The sequence below is a fragment of the Otolemur garnettii genome, unplaced genomic scaffold (genome assembly GCF_000181295.1).
Source record: "Otolemur garnettii isolate 467f Iridium unplaced genomic scaffold, OtoGar3 scaffold00016, whole genome shotgun sequence".
In the NCBI taxonomy this organism is placed as follows: domain Eukaryota; kingdom Metazoa; phylum Chordata; class Mammalia; order Primates; family Galagidae; genus Otolemur; species Otolemur garnettii.
Window position 1 is genome coordinate 25,064,423 of NW_003852411.1, and position 24,698 is coordinate 25,089,120.

The following is a 24,698-nucleotide window of genomic DNA, read 5'->3' on the forward strand; positions in this document are numbered from 1 at the left end:
ACATATTTTTAAATGCAGTAAAACCTTCATAGTTAACTACCTCCCTACATTGACTACCTCCTGAATTTGAACTAATTTTCACAGACCAGACATGCACCACTTGGACGTATCAGTATAGCTCACCTAATTTCCTTACGTTGATCACCTCTGTAGGTTGACCAGTTTGTTGCAGTCCCTTGGGTGGTAAACTTACAGAGGTACTACATGTACATTGCGGAATGGTTAAATTGAGCTAATTAACATATGAATTACCTTATTTTTTGTGGTGAGAACACTTAAAATCTACTCTGTTTAAGGCTTTTTAAAATACATGTCGTGATTTGGTTTACAGTTTGAGATCTGTCTTATTTCTATTTGGAGAATGAATTCAAAGTAGTAAGAATGGGCATTGCAAAACTAGTTAGGAGGCTCCTACAGGAATCTGTGTGAAAGAGGGTGGTGACCTAAAACAGAGAAGAAAGGATGGGCTCAAAGTGTATTTTAGAAAAATAGAACTAGGTAATGGATTGGATGTGGAAGAGAAAGAAAAGGAGGAGTCCTAGGATTTGGGCTTGAATAATTTAGTGGTAAGCAATGCTTTTACTAAAATAGTGAGGACTGGGCAGCAGAGGGAGACAGTGCTAATACCAAGGAAGTTGCCAAGCTCCTCCATAATTCCTATGATCTGCTCCTCTCCTCCTTTGATCCAATTGATTTTTTTCAGTCTTACCTAAGTCTTACACGAACAGAACAGCTTTTCCTACTTTGCAATCAGATCGATTTTCTTATTCAGAAATTCTAAAGGGTGGCAGCATTTGTTTTGTTTTATTTTGTTAGAAATAGGATTTCACTTTGTTGCCCAGGCTAAAGTGCAGTGGTGTCATCATGGCTCATTGCAACCTCAAACTCTTCTAGCAATCCTCCCCCTGCCTCAGCTTCCAAGTAGCTGGAACTATAGGCATGTGTTACCATGCCCAGCTAATTTTTCTATTTTTTACAGAGAATAGGGTATTTCTATGTTGCTTAGGCTGGTCTCGAACTTCTGGCCTCAGCCTCCCAAAGTGCTAAGATTATAGGCCTGAATATAATCAGTGGGAGGTTTTGGTTGGAGTATGTGTGTAGGAGGACAGAGATCAAGAGATTCATATGGACATGTTGATTTTGAGATGCTTATTCAAGTGGAGATGTCAAGTAGGCAACTGACCATGTAAGTCTGGAATTCTACACTTCACAGAATTTAGAAATAAGCCACATAAAAATAGTATTTGAATTCATGGAAATAGATGATATGTTCATGAACAGAAAGAAAAAGAATCCAGGATGGAGTTGTGAGGAATTTGTATTTAGAAGTCAGAGCAGGAAGGCCCAGTGAAGGTGACTAAAAAGGAACACGTGAAGAGGTAGGCAGAAAATAAGGAAAAGCAAAAGAGGGGAGCAACTTCAGTGGGAAATGGTTCATATGTTCAATAAATATTATTAAGAGTCTACTGACTGCTGGGCTCTATTTTAGGCTCAAGAGGAGGTTGAATAGAACAAAACTTATAATGAGAAATAAAAATAGTCAATAAAGAAATAAATAAGTATATAATAGGATGTCAGAACATCTTGTTGGGCCGTAAGTCTAAAGAAGAAAAATAATGCAAGATAGGGAAAAGTGACTGATGGAGGGTAAAATTTTATGGTGGTTGGAAAAGGTACTATAGGAGGAAGTGAAATTTGAGCAAAGAGTGCAAGGAAGTGAGGAAGATACTGGGGACAGAGCATTCCAGGCACAGGGAATAGCAAGTGCAGAGGCTCTGAGGTGGGAGCACATCAGGTGTGTTTGAGGCAGAGCAAAGCAAGTCTTGCGCTGGAGTGAAATGAACAAAGGGGAAAGTAGAGAGGATATTAGACAGGGAATTAAGGCTAAATCATGTAGGACTTAAAAGGCCACCACAAGGACTTTAGATTTTAGTCCAAATGGGGGAAAGCCACTGATGATTTGGATGGCCTTTGCTATTTTTTGTGTGGTGGTGGGAATATGAAGTATGAGGTGTGATTTTCAGCTGAGTAAAACCACCCAAGAACACTTCTTGGAAAATGTGGCTAAATTTTATCCCAATGCCAGTTTAAGTTAAAGCTCTGACATTGTTTACTGTGCAGCCTCTGTCCTGTGCTAATAATAATGATAGTAATAGGAATAGGAAATTGAGGATTAGAGTGGTGAAGTGACTTCCCCATGCCAAACAGCCTCTGAGTACCTCTGAGCTCTGTTGAGATCCCTACTTAACACTCATTTCAATCTATTCATCAGAGATTTTCCAAGCACCTTCTAGAAACTATCTGAATGCCCCATCACATTCTGGAGTAACTCGATCTGAAGTCTGATTGATTTCTCCTGATTGTTAGGTTGTATGAATTCTACCTCCTGTAACTCCCTATAATGTCTCTCTCTGCTGATATTTGCTCCCTAGTCATACTTCCCTTCTTGGGTGCTTGTTCATTCTTAGACTCTTATAATGAGCTCTTTTCATCACTTCATCCTGAACCCTGTGACCAGAATAACTTTGCAGAAACACTGATCTGATCTTGTTTGTCTGCTTAGAAGTTTTCATGGATGGTACATTGCCTATGAAATTAAGTCCAGATCTATGAGTTTAGCTCTCTGGTTCTTCTTTTTCTGACTTTGGTTTACCTTTTTAGCCTCATTGCTGATTCTGCTCTTTGTAAACCTGTGCTCTGAGTAGCAGGTCCCACTCTCTCCTCTGCTGGTGCATCTGTACTACCTCCAACTCCCTTTTTGCTCTTAGAAATTCTTTCTAGATGATATGGAAGACTTAGCTCAGGGGTTACCTTTTCATCTCACACAGGCAGTAATGATAAATAATTGACTCCCCTCTTTATTTTCCCATATTTGGTGTATGCCCTAACATAGGCCCTACCACTCCTAGAGAACATGTGTGTGCCTCCCTCCTTCCCTTTCCACACACATGACTATACCTAAATGCAAACTCAGTAACATAAGGGGCTGTGACACATTCATCTCTGAATTCCTATTCATCTTGAATTTCTGGATAGCATAGTGTCTTGAATATAGTAAGCAGTCAATAGATGTATATTGCATAAATGAATGAAATCAGGAAAGAAAAGATGAAGAAAAGTAGAAGTCAATATACTGGATAAGTTTATAATTAATTAGGCAGATCCATGTTGATGGTCTGTATATAAGTGTAAGGCACACACTCAGAATTAGGGATGGGGTATAGAATTAACACTTCTACTAGAGGCCCTTACCCCATGACTTCAACCCAGGGTCAAGGCTACTACTCTCTAACACTGGCCTTGAAAGTCCCACATGTCCCTTCTCTTGTCTGAGTTGCTGCTTTTCATGATGCTTAGTGTTCTGGCCTTTTCCTTCCAGCTCCCTTCCCTGCCCATTTTCTGGGGGTGAGGTCATTGGATGACATATTTGTTTTGGCTCACTTCCCTCCCTCAGGTTCCGTATTTGAGCTATGTCAGAGAAGAAGGCCTGTAGGAGAATGTTTAGGGCTCTGAGAAACAATCTTCTGGCTTAATCACCAAGACCTAGTGCCCACAGCAGCTTAGTCTTACCACATATAGGCAGCCAGGCCATCTTTCTTCCTGTAGTCCTTGGGCTATAGAAACCTACTTGACCAGAGGAATCAGAATTACTTTGCTGTTCATGTTGGAGGCTGTCAGTACTGTTCTGGTCTCCAAAAGATGCTAGCATTAAAAACAAGGAAAAAGAGCAAAACCCAGTGACAGGGCTCCTAAAAGAGCAGCAGCTTTACTTCATCTTTGGCTTTTTAACTTACAAAGAACTTACAGGTTGAACTGTAAGTCTGTAAGGGCTCCCCCAACTTCAACTGTTCATAATTAACTTGATTAACTGCTCACGATTGCGATATAATGAGAGCAGATGTACATATAGGAGCTTTGTATCTGGTTAAAGACACAGGCCTGACAAAACACCTGCCACTTCTTCTTCATTCCTCTCTAATTTCTCTAGGGACATCCCAGAGACTTAATGATTTTGGCATGGGTGCATCTTTTATCTAGCATCTTTTTCTGCAGTGTAAAAATAGTAAAGTGTATAGTAAATTATAAAGAAGAAAATATAAACGAAGAACAGTGCAACCTAGACATAACCATTGTTACTCATTTATTGTTTTTTGGTCCCTTTTAAGTGCATTTTTCCATATTTGAGACCATACCCTATATATGCTTTTATGTTTTCTTTTTTCCTGCACATGATCTTTAGAAGGACCTTTTTAGGGAAAGCATTGTAGCTAATTCAGGCAGAGACTGCTCCACTGTTGCATGGGGTCTAGCTTTAAGATAGGGTCCAGGAGGCATCACCTAATTCAGCACCTAGCACCACCACAGTTGTATTTGAAGTCTGAGTCTGAGCCTATTGGGTTAAATCTGCCATAATTACACTGAACTTTCAGCAAATTTTTCCAACCTTTTACTTAATATGTGCTTACCACTGTAGTTGGCAGTTGAAATTTCTTTTTCTTCTCTTCTTTTTGTTTTTTTTTGCATCATGCACTGTGTATATTTGCATTTCTTTTCTTTAAAGCATTTTCTTAATGAAATGATTTATTCCTCAATATGAAAGGCCTTTCAAATTGAAAATGTTTCCAGTTTTTAGTACAGCATGAGAGTCTTCAATTTTTTTTGGTGTCTAGGTTTACCTACTGTAATTTAGATTTTTTTTTAAACTTATAATTCATGGAGGATGGTTTTGAAGATATGGAGGATGAGGAAGATAACAAACCTAAAAGGTAGCATAAGGGAAGGAAAGATGAACCAAATGTAGATAATAAACATGGTATTTATTTTAAATTCACACCTCATATATTCCTCCTAGAACACAAGATCAGAGAGAAGTAGAAATATGATTTTATCTGTATTTTTAAAAAGACCTACATTAAGCAGGATTCATATGCATGCATGCCTGTATGTCTACAATGAAATCATATTTTAAAGAGGATTCAGCTGCATTGTATTTATAACCATGTGGTTGCTACCAGCTACCAGCACATCTCCTTGTGGTGGTTCACTTCTCTTTCCTCTGTGTCCTAATTCCGTTCTAAAGTGCTCAGCTTTGATAAAGCAGCCAGCTAGTCCACTGCCCGCTCCCCACCCCCTGTAGTATACAATCCCAGCTGTGGCTACCTGGGAATCCTGCTCTCTTGGGACCTGGTCCCACACAGGTCCTTGTTCTGACATGTTTGTCTAAGGTTGCAGGACAAAGTTTGAAGTGTTGGGGATCCAGATGCCCCTTGGCTATAATGAATCAATCTCTATTTGGGGTTCTGTCCTGTTTGTCCAGGATAAATGGACAGTTGGAACATAACCAGATCTGAGGCTCCTTCAAAAACATCAACTTAACAGCCTCCCAGGATATGAAAAAGATGGTTAGGTATTGCCTCTTAAACCTTAACGTGTATTGGAAGCACTTGGGAAAGGTGGTTAAAATGCAAATTTCCAGGATCTACCTGGAGCATCTGAGCTCATCATTTTTAGCAGAGGCTGGGAATCTGTGTTTTAAGCAAACACTATAATGTGATTCTGATAGTGGAGGTTCCAAAACCACACTTGGAAGAACACCAGGATTGGGTGTCATACCCACCCTCCTTCCCCTTCCTTCTTTTTTAAGGTTGCATGTTTTGAATCGTTGGCCTTACCTTAAACTTTATGTTAACCCTCCATCACCTTGGTAATATCATATGCATTTGGAAGGGGCGCACACTGATTTATTGCAGACTACTGTCCCTTTATGGTTGACTTGGGGACTCACCCACACAGGTAGATTCAGGATAGACTTACTATACCTTTCTAGCTGTAAAGTAGACATGCAGGGTGCTACTCAGAACAAATTCCTGGTATGGTGGATGAGGCACTTGTATTCTATGATTTTCTGTAGTACAAGCTCTTTAGCAAGTCTCCTGATTCCTTGTTGAAGTACACATAGGCACATACAGTGAACATGCATTCACAGTTCACTTCTGTGAACATTCCCTTTGCATTTCACGTGTACATCCTGGATTTCTTCACTCAGTCCATCTCCCAGTTTTCACATGTATAAACTTGTTCTTATGTCCAAATTTTGCATAAACTGTCATTGTTATCTGGGCTTAGATACTAAAAACTATTCAAACTCTTTTGCTTAAGGCGCATGTGGATACACACACAGTAAATGACAAAGAATAAAAACATCATTTCGGCCCTCTGATATAGATGTCCCTTTTATGGTACAAAGAGCATACATTTTAGAGTCACAAGACCTGAGTTTAAATCCTAGATCTGCTGATGACTAGCTACCCAATCTTAGAGAAGTTAATTAAATTCTCTGGGCATAAGTTTCTTCATTAGGATAACAAAAACTTGTAAAAACAACTAGTAACTGTATCTAGAACCTAATAGGAAACTCATAAATATTAGGTACCTCATTTATTCATTTATTTTGTATATGAAGGGAATAGTCCTCAAATTTCTCTCACACAGTGTATTGGTTAGGGTTCTTAACTGCAAGCATCAGAAACCATCCTGGACAAAATAAATGAAGAGGGAATTTTATGAAAGGATATTGGAGGGCTCAAAGAATTGCCAAGAAAGTTGAAAAGCCAGGTACAGAAGATGAGCTGGAGTGGCAAAGCTGATTCTGCACAGTCCCTGTTACTTGCATTGCTTGCTGGAGATTTAAAAAGCTCTTAGTGAATGGTCAGTCTGGCCATGCCTGGGGCCTAGGCTTGAACTCCCTTGTCATGGTCAGCATAGTACCCCTAGACTTTCTGGCTTCTGTAGTTTGAATTCCTCAAAACTAAGAAGAGAATTCAGATGTTGGGCGACTGTCCAGGGTCTCCTCTCACCATTTCTCATGTGTTCACAAATCATCCCTTTCTATGTATACATTCATTCTTAATTATAGAGTCTTTCTGCTTTAAGAACCCCCCTCCAGCCTAGCACCAGTCTGTTTTCAACCACTAGTTTAGACCTTTCTGCTCTGTCTCTCTTCCTCTGCTCAGAATCCTCCCTGCCAGCACCCTTTCCACCCCCAGATCCTGAACAGCCTAACTCTTGCCTATTCTACAAATGACAACTTGGTTGTCAACTTCTCCTTTGTTGTGATACACCCCTCCTCCTGTCCAAGACTAATTTGCTCCTTCCTCTAAGTTCCCAGGCCCTTTCTCTATGTCTCCATTATCGTACTTGCCTCATTTTACTGTGAATATGTACTATACTTTTAAATGGTCTGACCTCCATCCGTCTCCCTACCCAATATGAGGTTCCTTAAGGGGCATGAAGTCTGTCATTCATCTTTGCAGCCTTGGATCTTAGCACCTGGTATATGCTTAGTGTATTTGTTAAACAAAACACACATTTCTCAGTTCTCCCTCACCACGTACATTTTGACTCCCTTCATACAGACAGAAGACAAATCCATCTTTAAAAAAAAAATAGAAATAATCCATGTAAATGTGTCCGGCAAACTATAAAGTGTTGGACAGATTTGAGCCGTTATAATTGTTTATTCCATCTGGTTTTACATATCTTCTGTCAATAGCATGTATGCCCTTATTCTACCTCATCATATTTTAGCAGAAAAAAGTTATGACGCGGGATTCCCGCCTACCTCTTCCAATTCTGCCGAGTCTCCCAGTAACTTGCACCGTCAAAAAGGAAGCCAGACGGAGGGGCGGGGGCACAGCAAAAGCAAGCACTCTTGCCTAGACGACTCGCTAGTCCAAGTCCCTTAAGAAGTTATGCCAAGTCGGAGCAAGTCCCCCACCTTTGTAGCTCCAGTTCTCTCTCCCAGTTGAGGTTGTTCGGGTTGGCTGTTGCCACATGCATACACAGACTTCCCCTCCTGGCGTCCCCAGCCCACGTCCTCGCTCGGTTTCCGTTCGCCCGCTACCCTGGGAGAAGCAGCTATGGTCGCTCCCTGCTCGGCGCGGGCCGTGGAGCTACCACCCCCGCGCCTCTCCCAGCGCGCGACCCCGCGGCCCGGTCTTCCCCGGTGTACTTTGTTACTCCGCGCTGACCTCCGGGCTGCAAGGGGCCGGCACGTGACCGAGAAACTTTGGCAGCCGGGTGGCGGGCGGAGGCGCGGGGAGGTGGCGCGGCGGCTGAGCTCCCCCGCGCGGCGGGCTCTGCGGCGGGGAGGCGCTCGCCCCGCGCCGCGCTGCCGGGGCGTGCGGGTGCGCCGAGGCGGCAGGGAATGCGCCGGCGAGCGCCGCGCGGATCTCGGAGCCCGCGGCAGCGCGCGTTCGCAGGCGGCGCGGTCCAGACCCCGGCCCCGCCTGCGCTGCTGGCCCGGCGGCGGCACCCCGGGGCTCCCCGTGCTCCGCGGCCGCCTCCAGCCGCGGGCGTCTATAGATCCTGACGTTCCAGCCCTTTCCCACTTTCCTCACTCTTTATCTGGATGGGAAGTTGGGGAAAATGGACAGGATCGTGGTGAGGTGGATTGCTGTCTTCTGGCTAGCAGGTGAGAGTCATTTTCCACAGGGACGAATAACTTTATATGTATTCATGTAGTGGTACTGTTCTCACCCCACCCCACCCCCATATTCTTCCTTATTGACTGTGTTTAAAGCTGCTTAGCGGGCTGGTGGTAAGTGGGGGATGGGGGCTGTGTGTGTGTATGTGTGTGTGTGTTAAAATGATGGGGGAGGAGGGGGAGAAGCTCTATTCCAAGTGAGATGGCTCTTGATGCAGGTGTTTGACTCACTGGTGCTGTGAGGTGGTTCTTTCCAATGTGCATTTCCCCCTCCATACAACGGTTCTTCTGTGGTCTTATCCTGAGTTTGTAATGCAGTAAGTCCTAGGAAAAATCTGGCTAGAAAAAAGGAAGCTTAGAGGAAGCAGGTTAATTAAGTGAACTGGTTTTCTAGGGGTGGGGAGTAGACTGTCTCCCCAATTCCTCTGCTAGAGAAGGAGCTAGACCCAGGGACATCTTTCTGTGATTCCTGGAGCGGGTGGAGGGGAGTTCAGAAGGAGATGGGGATGGAAGCTTGATTGGTTGTGGAGTTTCACATCTGACAGCCTCTCACTTGTTACCATCTGAGAAGTGGTCCCAAATGATATTAGAAAGGAGAAGACCCTATCTAATTGATGCACTACCCCCCAACACACACACACACACACACACACACACACACACAATTTCAGAAGTTAAGAGGCATTGAGCTTTTCCCCAGACTAGAGTCACAGGTCTGGTGGGTCCTCCGTGTCCTCCCTTACCTTTTCGTGAACTTTCTCCCCATTCATCTGGGGTCAAGAAAGGCTCTTGTTCCCAACATGTTTCCCCATATGGTGATTCTACTTGGTTAAGGAACAAGTGGCTCTTGGGGGTGGCCAGTCCTGACAGATTCATAAAGCAGCCCTGCTAAGGGTGTGTGGGATGGGGGTAAGGGCCATTTGAATAGCTTAAACTGGTCAGAGGCAGCCATTCAAAGCAAGGTAGAGACAGAGTGATGGAAGAAACAATATGGGGTTAGGAAGGTGAGGACTGGACTAGGTGAAGGGCAGGAGAGAGAAGGAAATAGTAGCACAAAGGAAGAAGTTTTGTTCCCTCTGGGGTACCAACTTGAAGATCTGGGAAAAAATCAAGTCACTAGGAAAAGGGGAACAAGCAACATTAAAGAAGGAACAACAGCAAACCCCTATTTCCCTTAGTTCAGGATAAGATTATTGATGGACTAATTGTTTTTCCTGTTTTCTGTGAAAGGTCCCTAACATTTAGCTTGCCCCCCCCCACACACACACACTCCCCCGCTGTGTTTAGGAGGGGCACCCTCAGCAGAGTTAGCCTCTTCTTTTGGCTGCTTTGAGTTCATCCCTCCCACATTATTCAAATATGAATCATCTCTAATTTCAGGGTTTGGCTGATCCATGCCTCCCTCCTCCCCTGGCCTCTCAGTGCCTTCTACTTCTATCCTCAATGATTCTTAACATCCTTAATTTTCCTCTGCTTCTCCCTTATCATATTCGAGGGGAAACTTAGGCCTTGAACCTGTATTACCTCCTCCCTGAAGTCAGCCAGGCATCTAGGGAGGGGTTCCCTGAGTCCCTAGAGGTACTCTTCCAGATACCCCAAAGTCTGCCCAAGAGACTCTGGGGATTTACAGAGAATGGGAGAATACGGATAACATATAGTCTGGATGACTAATAGCTTTTTATGAAATGGACTCATATCATGGGGGTGGGGGTGGGAGTGCCACGGGAAATCTGTTCTGCGCTCTCAGTTTATAGAAATGGAGGCCCAGCGAGGCAGTGTGCACACAGCACATTCCTGATACAACAAGGACTAGGTCCCAGTTCTCCCAAACCCTGAGCCAGTCCTATTTGCACTCTCCTAAACTGCCTCGCTGTTTTTTTTTCTTTTTCCTGTTGAAGGGTTTTTAAATTTTATTTTTGTTTTGAGGGAAGTGATGCTTTGTGTCTTCTGCCATCTGCACTTGGAGAGGCTGCTTCTCCCTGGAAGCAGGCAACAGGTTAGTTATCAGGGCTATCTCAGCTGTGAGATGGCTGGAGCTTCTTTGCTCCACAAGTGAGGCTGACTGCTGAGCTCCTATTGACCACTCACTAGCATCCGTGGCTCCCAGCCTCTGCTTCAAACCCCCCCCCACCCCACCCCCGTTCTGGGATCCCATCACTGCTGTGTCAAAGGTGCTGAGGAAGAAGCTGCATCTCAGCTCCAGCAAAGTAGAGGAGCTCACAATGGCGGCTGGGGAGGTGGGGGGAGGAGAGAGCTGAGGAGGAGATGGATTCAGACTCATTCTTCTCCGAGAAACCATGTGAGGAAAGGTGAGAAATTTTAGTCCAGCCCAATCAATGAATTTTCTCTTGAGGGGGTGGAAGAAAGGGAGGGAGGCAGAAAAGGATAGATTAAAATGAGAAAGCCAGGGAAAAACCATATCAATTCCCTTTCTCCCTCCCTTTTTTCTCCCCCCTCAATCTCTCTTTTCCTTTCTCTCTTTCTCTCCTACTCTCCCCTCCCCTTTGTTTCTCCTTTTTAATGCAGGCTGAGCAATTTCTAATCAACACTTCAGTATCTTTTTTCCTCAGGCTCTAGCAGCTCCAGCCTTGTCTTTCATTGCTAAATTCTGTATTTCTTTTTGCTATGATGTCTTAACTGTCATTGTGATGCTGCTTCCTGTAATAGATTGTTTTTGTTATTGTTGTTGTTTTGAACAAAACAAAATGCTTACCAGCTGCTATTTTAGCAACAGGTGCCATCTAGCAATAAGACTTGAAGGAGGGTTCACTCTGTCTTTGTTCCTGAATATAGACGGCGTTTTATCCTTTTCTGGCAGCAGAGGCAGCGAGAAATGCTGGAGCTGTGTCTATACTCTGGGAACACACTCCTGGAGCAAGCAATGTGTTTTCCTACAGACTCTTTTGGGTATCTCTGTGATGAAGATTGCTTGCCTTGTTAGCATTTCTTCTGGTAACCTTTTGGTTTCACTCATTTATTTATTGTGGAGTGCTTTAAAGGAGTTCCTAACCTAGCCTGCAGTGGAAAGGAAGGCAGCAGGGAATGGTTGCTTCTTGGTCTGGTTTCTGTTGAGGTATACATCTAGGCACCATGTGAGGATAGGCTTGAGTGTGAAGAGTTAAAGTGTTATTAGCCCTGGACAAGGAAGAATCACTTTTAGAGACTACTTGACACCTCACCTTCCATTATCTCCTTTCCTGTCCTGTATACCTTCAAATTTCTCTCCTGCCTCTGTTCTACTTTCCTCCATAGACATGACCTTGTTCATACCAGAGCATTGTCTTTCAACTCTTTATCACAGCTCTCCCCACTCTGTGCCACCCCCAGCCTGGATGCTTCTCTCTAGACTAGGAATGGGAGGTTGTTTCCGTATCCTCCTGACTCTTTACTTTTAGACATATGAGTCTGATGAATGGCTAGTTTATATAGACTTGAGTATTAGTACGAGTAGGCTTAATGCAAATGCTGTGCGAGTACTAGCTACTTATCTTAGTGCAAGTACTATCAGTACCAGAACAAGGTTAGTGGAAAGAACCCTGACCTGGGAGTTGAGGGTTGGGTCCTAGTTTTAGCTCCTTCATGAGTAACTATGTAGCCATGGGCAAGTTTGGATCTTGGTCTTATAACCTGTTAAACAAGGTGATTTCTAAGGTTACGTTCAGCTCTAAGATTTTAGGGTTCTGAACTTTTCTCCATTTAATTAAAAATCAAAGCTGAAGAGTGACAGGCCCATTCTTCCTTCTGTAATTCACTCAGGAAGAGCCATCAGGGAGATCTAGGTGTGTTTGCTTTTTTAGCCTTTCCCACTCTTAATGATTGAAATGAAAAACACCAGTTGGAAAGGAAGAGCTCTTGTTAGAATTTCCAGAATAACAAATGGAGTTGAATTCAGTGCTTGATGGACAAGATTCCCTCTAAACAATTAAATATGGTTAAATGCAGTTATATTGAGGACTGGTAAAGTGAGGCAAGTACTTTGGACCAGATAGGAACTTATTCCAGCCAACACGGGCCTAGAATGTCCCTTCTGATCTTAAATTTTTGTTCTAGGACCCACTCACCTCTTCACTCCTTCCAACTATTTTAACTCATGCCTGCCTCCCTTTTCCCAGCCAGGAATATAAATAAAAGCATGATGTGGTTGCTAGTGTTGTTGCTTATTTATAATGCTTTTCTATGTGTTAAATGACTTTCACATACATTATTCCATCTGACCCTTCTAACTAACTAAGGCTGGAACTACCTATCTAGACTAAAGAAGACCAAGGCTAAGATGAAATGCATGACTTGTCCAAATCTATAACATCTGCTTGATTAAAACAGTACAAAATAGTATTACTGCCTTATTATGATTTGGTTATTTCAAGTGCCTGAATCCAGGGGAAACATTCTTTTCTGGTAAAGTGGGTCAGTTGGAGCTGATTGAGGTAAACGTACATGGTGTCTATTACGGGACATTGGATATTGAGGATTAGAGTTCATAAAACTCAGGAAAATAATGCAGGAAAAGTGAGAAAGAATGACAGTTTTTCCTAACAAAATCCCAAGACATATGGGAAAAGAGTGAATGAGGAGTGCTCCAGCAAGGCATGTGAGAGCAGAGGATGTGCCCAGTGACAGAGCAGATACTGCTGGCACATCGGAGCCCATCTGGGACTGGGGCGGGTGCTGTGCTCCCGGGAGCCACACAGGATGTAGCAATGGCATATGCATGCTTAAAGTCTTGGTGTTCAACATAGTTTTTGGCTCTGTGAAAATGAAAAAAAAAAAAAAAAGGCATTTTGGATGACTAGAGTTCTTTATGGGCCAAGAAACAAGGAAGAAGTCAGAAGAACATGCTGCTTCCTGTGTTCTCTTTCCGCATCTGGAACCCTGCAGGAAGTGGTGCTCTGAATTAGGAGTAGAACCTGCATGTTCAGCTGAGATCCTGTTTCATCATTCTGCTCTGTCCATGCCCTTAGCTCATCAAAAGGTAGATGACTTGGAGGTAATGCAGGGATAGGGAGTGGGGGTTAGGCTCAAACTGACCTGGATTTGAATGCTAGCTTAATATTTTATCTTATTTTCTTTGGTTTTAAAATAGAAAGCTAACCTACCTTATATGGTGGCTGTAATCATTGAAATAAAATTACATAAAATGCCTAACACAATGTTTGGCATGTGGTAGATCTTTGATATTATTATTAACCCAAACTGAGACTATTAGTCAGCATTTTAGTGTAGCAAAATGCAACCCTAAAATCTCAATCTCCTGGAATAACATGTATTTAATTTTTGCCCTCATGTTACATGAGAGCTGCAGTCAGCTGCAGAGAGCTGTGGATTGGCTAGGTTTGGTGGATTTGGCTCAGTTCCCAGTGTCTTCTTACTTTGAGACTCAGAATGAAGGAGTAGCTACTACCTGGACATGTTGTTCTCACCATGGAGGGAAAATGCTCAAAGGGGGCGGGCACAGAGCTAAGCCACCCAAGTGCCTTTAAATATTTTGCTTGGACTTAGCTTATGGTACATCTGTTCACATTTCACTGACCAAAGCAAGTCATGTGGCCAAACCTATAGTCTGTGGAGTGGTGAGTATACCCTGGCTACAGGGGACCAATGCAAGAGTTGAGAAAGTAATAAACAATAAAAAATAAATAGTACAGTCTATCAACAGGGTAGATTATTCAATGAATGTAAGAGTACCTACTATGTAGCAGAGTCTTTAGAAACCTGCAGAAGGGAGCTTGTTACTAATGGAGGAAACAGATGACTAAACAGGACATTCTTAGCAATGTGAGGTGATTCCCTCTGGTACTGTGACTGCAGTAAGAGCAGGAAGAAGCTTCTAGAGGCAGTGATAGTTGAACAAAGTCCTGAAGGATGAGTAGGAGTTTGCAGAAGAGTAGAATGAGGGAAGAGAAATTTGCAGAGAGAACATCATGTGCAAACAACAAGAATCAAGGGAGGAAATGATGTTTTCTGAAAACTACAAATACTTCAGTACAGTTGGAGAATTTAGTCTTCTATACAGGAGGAGTGGAAGGGAATGGCCTCATCTGAAAGGAGCCTTCATGCTTCTGAAGACTAGAGGGAATCTTGTAAGAGTCAGAGCAAGGGAATCAGATGTGCATTTTAGAAATATCATTTGGGCCTCAATGTAGAGAGTGGCTTAGAGATGGGCAAGACTCACAGCAAAGTTAACTAAGAGACGCTTGCAGAAAGCAAGGCGAGACATGATGAGATTGTGAACTCACATGGGGCAGTAGGGATGAGAGACGTGGCCAGAGTGGCCAGAGGTGGAAGAAGTGGACTGGCTTGGTTGGATGTGGAGGTTAAATGGGAAGGAGTGTCAAATTGCCTCCAGGTTTCTGGCTTGGGATTGCTGGGGATGCCTTGATAGATGTGAACTAGTATGTGAGAAGATACGTGTTAAGGGAGGGAGGTTAAGCTTGCTCCCTCCTTCCTGCTCTTCTTTCCTTCCAGCGCATTAAAGTACAAGCTTAAGCTGCTATAATGAGGAGACTGTAAAATACTGTGACACACAAAATAGTTTCTTTCTCCTTTAATAGTCCAGATCTGTGGAGGTGAGTCTACTGATTCTAATGTGTAGCTCCCAAGACTGTTCCAGCCATAGCCATTTCTCATCCAGCAGGAGCACTGAAGAAAGCAGAGTTCCAGGGCCAGCAGCTTGTCTTTAGAGAGGTTGGAAGTTGCAAACATCACTTCTCCTCACATACCTTTGTCCTGAACCTAGTCACATGGCCACACTTAGTTGCAAGAGAGGTTAGGACATGTAGTATGGCTGGTTCGGCAGGCCAAATTCAAACCTGGGAAATTCTATTACTAAAAGGGAGAGGGAAATGGTTAAGAGTCTCTCTCCACAGAGGGAAGAGTATGAGGTGTTTTCTTAACATTTGTATGGAGACTGGGTTGTATGTTGGAGTTTGGAGCTCAGGAAAGAATCTTAAACTAGTAATAAAGATAGGAAGTTGGCTTGATAGGAGCTTTCTTAGGGATTTTTTTTTTTCTGTCCAAATGTTTGGTCCTTCCCAGAAATCTGACCCACCTGAATGAACCAAGATAGTTTCCAAAGTACCTCTGCATTGCAAAGACTGACCTCTTTTAGCACCACTTTGATCCCATTGGAACAGCATGTAAGCCAGCTGGACATCACCCATGGGCTCATTTCAGATCTGAGGCACATCAGACAGAAAATATGCTGCTGACTTTTATCTACACAGTGGTGGCAAAGAATGAGAAAGCATGGCAAAGTTGGACACATAGAAAATATGCTTAACGAATGGCAAGCTTTGTTTGCACAAGCACCAGAGGTATCAGCAGTGAATAATAACTAGGCCATGATGAAAGCCAACCTGGGCAAGGGCAGCACTGTCATTGACTTTAACTCTATGGGAAAGGGGGATATATTGCTGCTTTGGGGGACTCTTGATGGGAAAAATGCAAAAATGCTATCATGTTTTTTAAAATTCTCAAAGTGTTCTAGAACCCTATAAAAAAGAGTAACAAATAAATAAAAAATCTCAAAATGGTACATCTCTGGTCGCTCTAACCCTAAAGTGAACCAAGCAATCAGGTACCATGGTAGCAAACAAGAGAAACTAATTCTGGCCAATTTAAGCAGAAAAGAATTTATTGGAAAGCAGTTGATTAACTCACAGAATAAACGGGAAAGCTGGAGAATAAGTCTCAGAAAATAGGCAGATACCAAGGCAGCATCTTTCATTCTTGGTAAAGTTTTTATTATTATTTTTTTAACCCAAGTTTATTGAGAAAATGAATGGTTTCTATTTTTAAAAGAAAAGAAAAAAAAAGGATCAATATGCATTTTCCTTGTCTTTAAACTTTAGCCTGTAGGTCAACATTTCCCAGAAAGTGTTGCTCCCTCCTTGACAATGTTATTAAAGCACCTGCTTTCTTTTCTTGTCTCAGATGTTGGACCACGCCTAGAGGAGATGTTTAGACACGCCCTTCATCATCTCCTGCCCATGGAAAACATGCCTATTAGTTGTTCCTAAGAAATGCCTTAGGACATTGGAACAACGTGTTAAAAATTGTAAAACAAAAGATGAATTTCTTAAAGAAGACTTAACTTGAAGGCAGACAAAAGAAGATTTGTACAGTATCCCTAATCTGAAAATTCAAAATCCAAAACTTTTGAGCATTGACATAAGTCCACAAGTGAAAAATTCCATGCCTGACACCTTTGCTTTTTGATGGTTCAATCAATGTCTACAAACTTAGTTTCATGCAAAAATTTATTAAGAAGTGTATAAAGTTACCTTCAGGCTATGTGAATGAGATATATATAAAACTTAAATGAATTTTGTATTTAGACTTGGCTCCCATCCCTAAGATATCTTATTATGTATATGCAAATATTCTAAAACCTGAAAATATCTGAGCTCTGAAACACTTCTGGTCCCAAGTATTTCAGATGAGGGATATTCAACCTGTGTTGTTATACTGAGAGCAGAAAAACCTTAGGAGTCTAATGTCAAGGCATGTTGGGGAATGGGCAGTTCTGCTTAGGAGACTTAAGAGAGTTAAGGGAATGGTGAGCTTTATACAGTATTTCTAAGGGTGCTTGTCTCTAATGATGACAATTTCCCATGACCTTTAGCAGCAATCTTTGTTTCTCTAAAGTGGGTTGTGCTTACAGATCTGCCTCTCAAAGATGCTGGCAGAAATAGCTTACAACTAGAGGGGAAAAGGAACTTGCTTTGAAAAAAATGAAAGTGCTATATATAAGAACATCATTGCCTTAGAGTTTGCTTTTGTTATTCTCGCAGGAACATAGTGCATCATATATAGAATCCTTTTCTTCACATGAGAACTGGGGCAGGACTTTATTTTGCCCCGTGTGGGGAAGCATTTGTCTATACCTGGAGCTGATCTTTCCTAGTCTGGTAACTAGGTGCCTGGTCCTGATGATTAGCTGACATGAGGGCTGCTGTTCTGAGCTGTCTGTCACTCATCCCTCCATCTGTAGGCAACTTTCCTAGTTATTTGCCAGAATCTATCCCCTGTACTGGCTACCGCCTGCTAAGAAATACCCCTCAGGTCCACAGGTTCATTTGTTCATTCTTCCATTGATTCATTCCACATTTTTTGAGCTTCAACTGTAATCTGTGGCTTTGCTGTATACTGGGGATACAAAGTCAACACAGTCCTCTATCCTGGCCCTCAGGGACCTTATAGTTGGAAGCCAATTTTATAATGAATTTCTCAAGATCATGGACTGGTCTTTTAAATCTTTCTTTCTAGAGCTTAGCACAGTGTTTTAAAATATGTTTTTGATTGAATTAAAATTAGTCCAGGACACTTTTCCTGGACACCAAAATATTCAAAGAATAGTCTGGTAGTCTAGGAATGATGACTCCGTCCTCTGCAAATGGGGATGACCACCTATGATCTTCAGTATGCCATTTGGTGCTTCTTTCAGTCAGGCATCCTCTAATTTCTTTTTAAAGAAGGTTTAATTTTTATGGGTGTCCTCTATACAGTATAATTGTTTACCTTGCTTCACTTGTTTTCTGCTTTCCCCTGAAGTGCCCCTCTCTGGTTTTATGGAATACCTGTTTTAGTTTATAGGATGAAGCATAGATTCTTTTGGCACTGCTGTAAATTTCTTTCTGAGTTTGAAACTCAAGTTCCATATGGTGTTACCAGAACCTCTAGAGTCCCTGCATTCCCATTGTGCTATCACGTGCTTGTTCACGTGTATGCAAGACCCACTCTCAGTGCCCTGGCTCCCAGGAACTCCTTCAGTTGCATGCCCTAATATTTCCTCAGGTGAAGGGAACAACATACTGATAGTCAAAAGATGGGAAATGATTGCATTATGGCTGGAGCACACTTGGGGCCAAAGTCGCAGATAAGACCTTATATGCTACGTCAAGGCATGGAAGGAATGGAAAATCAATGGAGGCCTTAACAAGGAAACTGGCATCATTGGATATATGATTTACAAAGAATACCCTAGAACAGTGGTTTTCAACCTGCGGGTCGTGACCCACAGGAACTGTATTAAAGGGCCATGGCATTAGGAAGGTTGAGAACAACTGCTCTAGAAAAATGTGGAGAGTAGATTGGACTGGGAGGCCAATTAAGAGGCTGTTGTCAAACTCAGGAGGTAATGAGCACTTGTATAAAGTGATGGATGGGTAAGAGCTTTGTAGCCAGTTAACCTGGGTTCAAATGTGACTGTGTCAAATGCTAACCCTGAGATTCTAGGCAGGGTACATACATTCTCCAAACATCTATTTCTTTCTCTACAAAATAGGTATAATAATAATAATACCTATTTATAGGATTTTTTAAATAATTCATTAAGATACTATATGAAAAGCACTTAGCATAATCTCAGAAACAAATTAAGCATTATACAACTATTGCCTGGTAGCAGGAACAGAAACCTTATTTAAGGGAATGACAGTGGGAATACAGAAGGATCAAATTTTGAGAGATAGTTAGACTGTATGACCAACTGAATGTGATCAGGATCTGGAAGGAACTTATTCAGGATGGGTGGATAGGAAAAAGACTTAGGGATAGAGAAAGGATGAGTTTATAAGCAAGAGTTGGAGGGGAAGAGAGGAGATTATGAATGAAATTTAGACATGTTTAATTTGAAGTATTTGTTAAATATGCAAAGGAGGCTTAAGGGAGTTGAAGGTCTGAGACTTAACTAGTAGTTGGAACTATTGGAGTGAATAATATTTCTTAGATTAAATGCATAACTCAATACTACAAAGCAGCTGGAAAATATTAATTTATTTATCTGGCATTCCAAGTTATATACTCTTATTAGGGTGTGTAGACTCCAGCATAAGAAGTACTCAGTTTTTAGTATCTGTCAAGTGCTGAAATAGAAAAACAAAAACAAATAAAAAAAACCCCACAAAACAAAGCCCCCTAAGAGGTAGGCCCTCAGCTCAATACACTAATTTAGCCCCATCTCTGAGGCCTTGATCTATGGATAGGGGACCCCATGAGAGATATTTTGGATATTGGGTGAATAGCAGTATCACGGTTTCAGATTTTGATCAACTGTACCTGAGGGGTGTAGAAAACAAAACCCAACTCTCAGGACATCAGGAGGAGGGACTAGTATGTGGGTTCTAGGCAAGCAAGCTAGAATTCAGAGCAAAGCTTCAGTCCTAGCGGCACAACTAGATTGCAAATGAGGACAATTAGGTGGAAACAGTCACTGTGTGAGGTAAATGTGGGTTGAGAGGAAGAAATGCTGCTCAGTAGGTATAGGGAACTAAAGTTCTCACCACGGATCCAGGGTTAGGGCTGGAAGAGCAGTTCTAGGTCTCATCCTCCTGATAAGCTGGTCAAGGCAGGCATTCATCTTACTGTTTGAATAGAGCTGAAGCAAAGATTGGCATTTTTTACCTTTATCTCTAACTCTTCACTCTTGTGATCCCCAAAGATTCAATAAACTGACACTGACTTGTAATTCCTAATCCTAATTGTCTCCAGTTATCTAGATTTATCCTTAGAGTTTCAAGGTTCCTGTGGTACCGGTACAAGTACCCATGACCTGTGCATGTCTGCATACAAACACACAGGGCTGCTGTCCACTTCTGACTTCTGGGGGTGAATAAGTAATGGGCAGTGATGAGCACCCCGGGCACTGTCATTGTTGAACTCCTGCTGACATATTCTAGCACTCTTGTGCAGTTTCTGCCATACACACTTAGCATCTCACATTTTGATATTAGTGCTTGCATAGTTCTAGCTTTGTCCTAGCTTCACAAAAGTCCACAGACTGTTCTTGACAACCACATCAGCAACAGCAGCAACTACATGTATTGAATGTTTACTGTATACCAAGTATAATCCTAAGTCAGTGTTTTTCAATCTTTTTTTTTAAACTCACAGCATACTTGAACCTATAGTTAAACTTCCAGGGCACAGTTAAATTATGTTGATCTGGAAAAAAAAAAAGTAAAAAAAATGTACTTACTGTGTTTTGAACTTCTTTTGCAAATAATTTACTTAACGGTCTTTAAAAATTTTTGTGACACACCTAATATCCTCTCATGGCACACCAGTGTGCCACAGCACACAGGTTGAAAAATCATTGTCCTAAGTGCTCCTAAAAATCTCATTTAATACATAAGGTAGCTACTGTTATGCTGTTTTTCTGGTGAGGAAATCGAAATTGGTGAGAGTTGGGTTCATTATTTCAAGGTCACATGAGGTGGTAAAGCCTGCACTCTAATTTATGACTCCAAATCCATGTCTTTAGCTCTCATGCTGGTATTTTTGAGTACCTATTCCTTATTCTTTGGGACATGAAGTTACGTATATGTCATGGAAGAAACTAAGAATTGACTAACCTCTATTAATAATTAAGAGATTCTAGCCGCTTGCTCATTAACAGAGAACAGAACTGGGAAGGAGGTTATTCTTAGTAATCATTTAATGAACAAAACCCTAAATTTAACTCTGTAAATAAATAAACAAATAACTCTTAACTTTTGTGTAGTACCTTTCTCCTTTTCTAGTTTTATTTATACTAGAAAAGGTAGGAAATGGGATTTCGCAAGTAAAGCCTGAATAGGTAGCAGACCAGAAAGGTGTGGTTAAGCACACAGCATACGATGCCTGTGATTGGCTGTCCAGGCTTAACCACTGCTTACTCAAGTCACTTCACCTCTCTATCCCATTTTGAAATACTCTGAAAAATTGGAGTATGAATAAGAATTACAAGGTCAAAAAGTTAACCCAGTAGAATTTAAGGAGAATTTGCAAACAAATTTAATTTTCTTAATCCAACTGTGTGAGTCAGGAAGAATGGAATTTGTCACATCAGCATTGGAGGGTGGTGAAAGGACTCTTGGGAATTGGGGTTCTTCAGTGCACTTCCAGACGGAATTTTTTGCCCTGTGATGGGGCTAATAATCAAACATGATGATGACGGATGGTCATTGAGATTCAGAATGAGAGGTGAGGGGAAAGGTTGGAAAGGGGAGGGAGGGTTGTATCTGAGATCTACCCTTTACCTCTCATGATGCTCTTCTAGTGAGTCTACTCTCTGAAGATGCCCACTGAGAAAAATGTTTGTTTATGACCCCAGGAGTAAGTTAAATGCTCCTTTTATAGGTGAGGAAAATGAGTCTCTGGTTGTTTAAGAAACTTCATGAAGGCCTTACTTTTAGGAGAAAAGATTCAAAGCCCTGCCTATTTGATGCCTACACTGTTTACTACATCATGCTATCTATAACTCATTTTGCCAGTTTTCTCTGCAAAGTCCTAAAAATTCACATATTAGTAGTCATTCATTTGTTTAGCCTTTTACAATGTATTTCATAGGTAGTTATTAAAAACACTGTATCTCCAAAACACTTTAAGATTTGATAAATCTCAACTGCCCTGCTGAATTCACTTCTAAAAAAATGAATGCAGAAACCTTTTTCTTCTAATAAGAATCAGGACCTAGTTTTTCATTGTATCTTCACTAAGGAGAAGCACTGTTCTAGATATCAGAAGATGTGAACACAAATATGGTATCTTGCCCTTGTCAAGGGTGCTTTAGCAAAAAGATATATTCTTAAATAAGTGTGTGTGTGAACTGTTGAGAGTGAGTTTGCTTTATAGGATGTCATAGTGAACACTAGCACTAATAAAGGACAGGACCCCTCGCCCCAAAGTAGTCTTTCTTACATGTCTGAAGTTCAAGCTGTGGTTCTAGGTTGAAACTATTTTCCCTAAGCTACCTGAATTCAGTTCAGAACCTCGTCATCCTACCATCATAATTTCATTTGTTTCTACCTCTATTATCCAGCTAGTAACTTTTGATTCTCTTGTTCAACTGAGGACATAATGTTCTCTTTGCTTGGAATTTCTACATCTTACCATTAAGTTCATATAAATCCTTTGCCTCTCAAACACTACACTGGTTTCTCATTCACTGAAATTTCCCTCTCTTTCTTGGTCACCAAGCCTCAGGTTGGGTCTTTTTACCACTTAAACTTCTCATCTGCTTTTCTTCTTTTGATTACCCTTCAAAGCTTTTGAACTTAGTCTCCTGCTTTTGATCTGCAATCCTCCGTTTCTTTCAAAGACTTCTTTTCCCCTTCATCTCTGTCCCCTTTGCTGGATCACCAACTGGAAGGGAAGTCACTTCCTCCTGAAGTCACACGTCCTGGTTTCATAGTCATTATTTATCAAGTATTTGTTGAGTACCGATAGGCTCCCCAGGCCAGGGAAGCAAGATAAGATTCCTTACCTGAGAAATCTGATGGGTGACAGGCATAAAAATAAATGTTTCAAAATTGTTATGGTAAATGTCTAGAAGAGAATGCTGGGTATACTCATGGTGCAAAGGAGGATATGAGAAACTTACTGATTGGTCAGAGAAGGCTTTGCAGGAAGACCTTGAACTGGGTTTTCAAAGATATAAAAGAGTTTTCCCCAGAAGAGATATGAGGAGAAAGCATTCCAGAAATAGGGAACATCATGTACAAAGACTTACGCATGTAAAACCTCATGTCCCATTTGGGAAACTGTTAGTTCTTTGATATTCTTGGAGCTCAATGCTTGAATAGAGGCTTCAAGAGGTGAGAGGTGAGGCTCTGGGGGTAGAAAGAGCTAAATAATGTAGTACTTTGGATGCTTTGCCAAGGACTTGGAGTTTTATCCTGAAGGCCAGGGAGGATCAGTGAAGGGTGGTAAGAAAGAGAGCCATTATAGTCAGATTCAGAAAGATCACCTGACCTATAGCAAGGAGAATGTTTTAGACGAGGACAGACTGAAGGGAGGGAGACCAGACAAGAGATTATTAAAATAGTATAAGCAAGAAATGAAAAGGGCCTAAACAAAAGCAATGGTAACAGTGTAAAAAAGAAGGGAAGAAATATTAAAGATGGTAGAAGATCAAATTGACATGACTTAGTGACTAACTGGATATAGGGAGTGAGGGAGTGTTTCTACACAGGCAACTGGATAGATACGGAAATCACTAATTGTAATAGTGAAAATGGGGTGGGGGAGGATGCAGGTTAGGGAAGAGAGGGGGGAAAAACATGACCATGTGGTGGAAGGTAAGGTCTAATATGTAGACATTGTTTGGACATGTTCATTCTGTTTTGCAGCCATGGCTAAAGGCCTTCAGGTCACAGTGCCCGACAAGAAGAAGGTGGCCATGCTCTTCCAGCCCACTGTGCTTCGCTGCCATTTCTCCACGTCATCCCATCAGCCTGCAGTCGTGCAATGGAAGTTCAAGTCCTACTGCCAGGATCGCATGGGAGAATCCCTGGGCATGTCCTCCCTTCGGGCCCAGTCTCTCAGCAAGAGAAACCTGGAGTGGGACCCCTACTTGGATTGTTTAGACAGCAGGAGGACTGTCCGAGTGGTAGCTTCAAAACAGGGCTCGACTGTCACCCTGGGAGAGTTCTACAGGGGCAGAGAGATCACAATTGTTCATGGTAATAATGCCCCTGTTTTGACTCTAGGAAATGGGCTGCATTCTTCCCTTCCCTTTATCTGTAAAGGGATGTCCACCTCTCACCCTTTCAAACCCTCAAAACTTTGATTTATTAGAGATGGAAATACCAAGAGACCTAGCAGATTGCTTTAATGGGATGGTGAAGGGAGGAGGAAGAGTGGGCAGTGTAGTATCTAGAGAAGAAGCAGATGAGCTTTGGAAATAGTCTTCTTTCTAGAGCCCAACAGCAAGTCTCAGGTGCTTGTTTTCAGAAGTGAATTGAAATGAGTTCTTTCTTGGGAAAGAACGTCTTCAGACAAACTTCCTACACCTTGACATCAGCCCTTAGGGGCCCTTTCTCAAATGTAGAAAGTGGACTTTCCTAAAAGTTTCTCTGCTGGGAATTGTGCTTGGAGAAGGGACATATGCATATAAGTTATAGAGGCAAGTAGATGGCCTGGCCTGATCCAAGGTGGCTTTGCATCAGTCAATTCCACCCTTTCTCTTGTTCCCCTAAACCTCTGGAAAACAAAAAGTCCCAAGAGTCTGATATGACCTATTTGATTATTTGAATTTTGAAGAACTTCTGTAAAGTCAGTTTATTTCCAGTTTTATTTATCTAGCACTCAGAGCCTCTGCAGGCCTGGTTCAAAACCATCATCTGCTCCTGAAATTGGACTAGCATTAGATGGTTGGTATCTGGCCTGCCTTCTCTCTCCTCTGTTTATTTTAAATAAAGCACGTATCTTTCCATCATTATCCAGGGAAAGA

General features: G+C 41.9%; 1 protein-coding gene across 2 annotated transcripts in view; it reads left to right on the forward strand.

Moving 5' to 3' along the window:
* The first annotated feature begins 8,195 nt into the window (after positions 1–8,195).
* ILDR2 (immunoglobulin like domain containing receptor 2) overlaps positions 8,196–24,698 on the forward strand; it is a 59,101-nt gene continuing 42,598 nt past the window's right edge. For both annotated transcript variants that reach the window (XM_003785741.3, XM_023510837.1), the window contains exons 1-2: positions 8,196–8,473; positions 23,596–23,928. In XM_003785741.3, the coding sequence (XP_003785789.1) occupies positions 8,428–8,473; positions 23,596–23,928 (379 nt within the window). In that variant the 5' untranslated portion in view covers positions 8,196–8,427. The remainder of the gene's footprint in view (positions 8,474–23,595; positions 23,929–24,698) is intronic.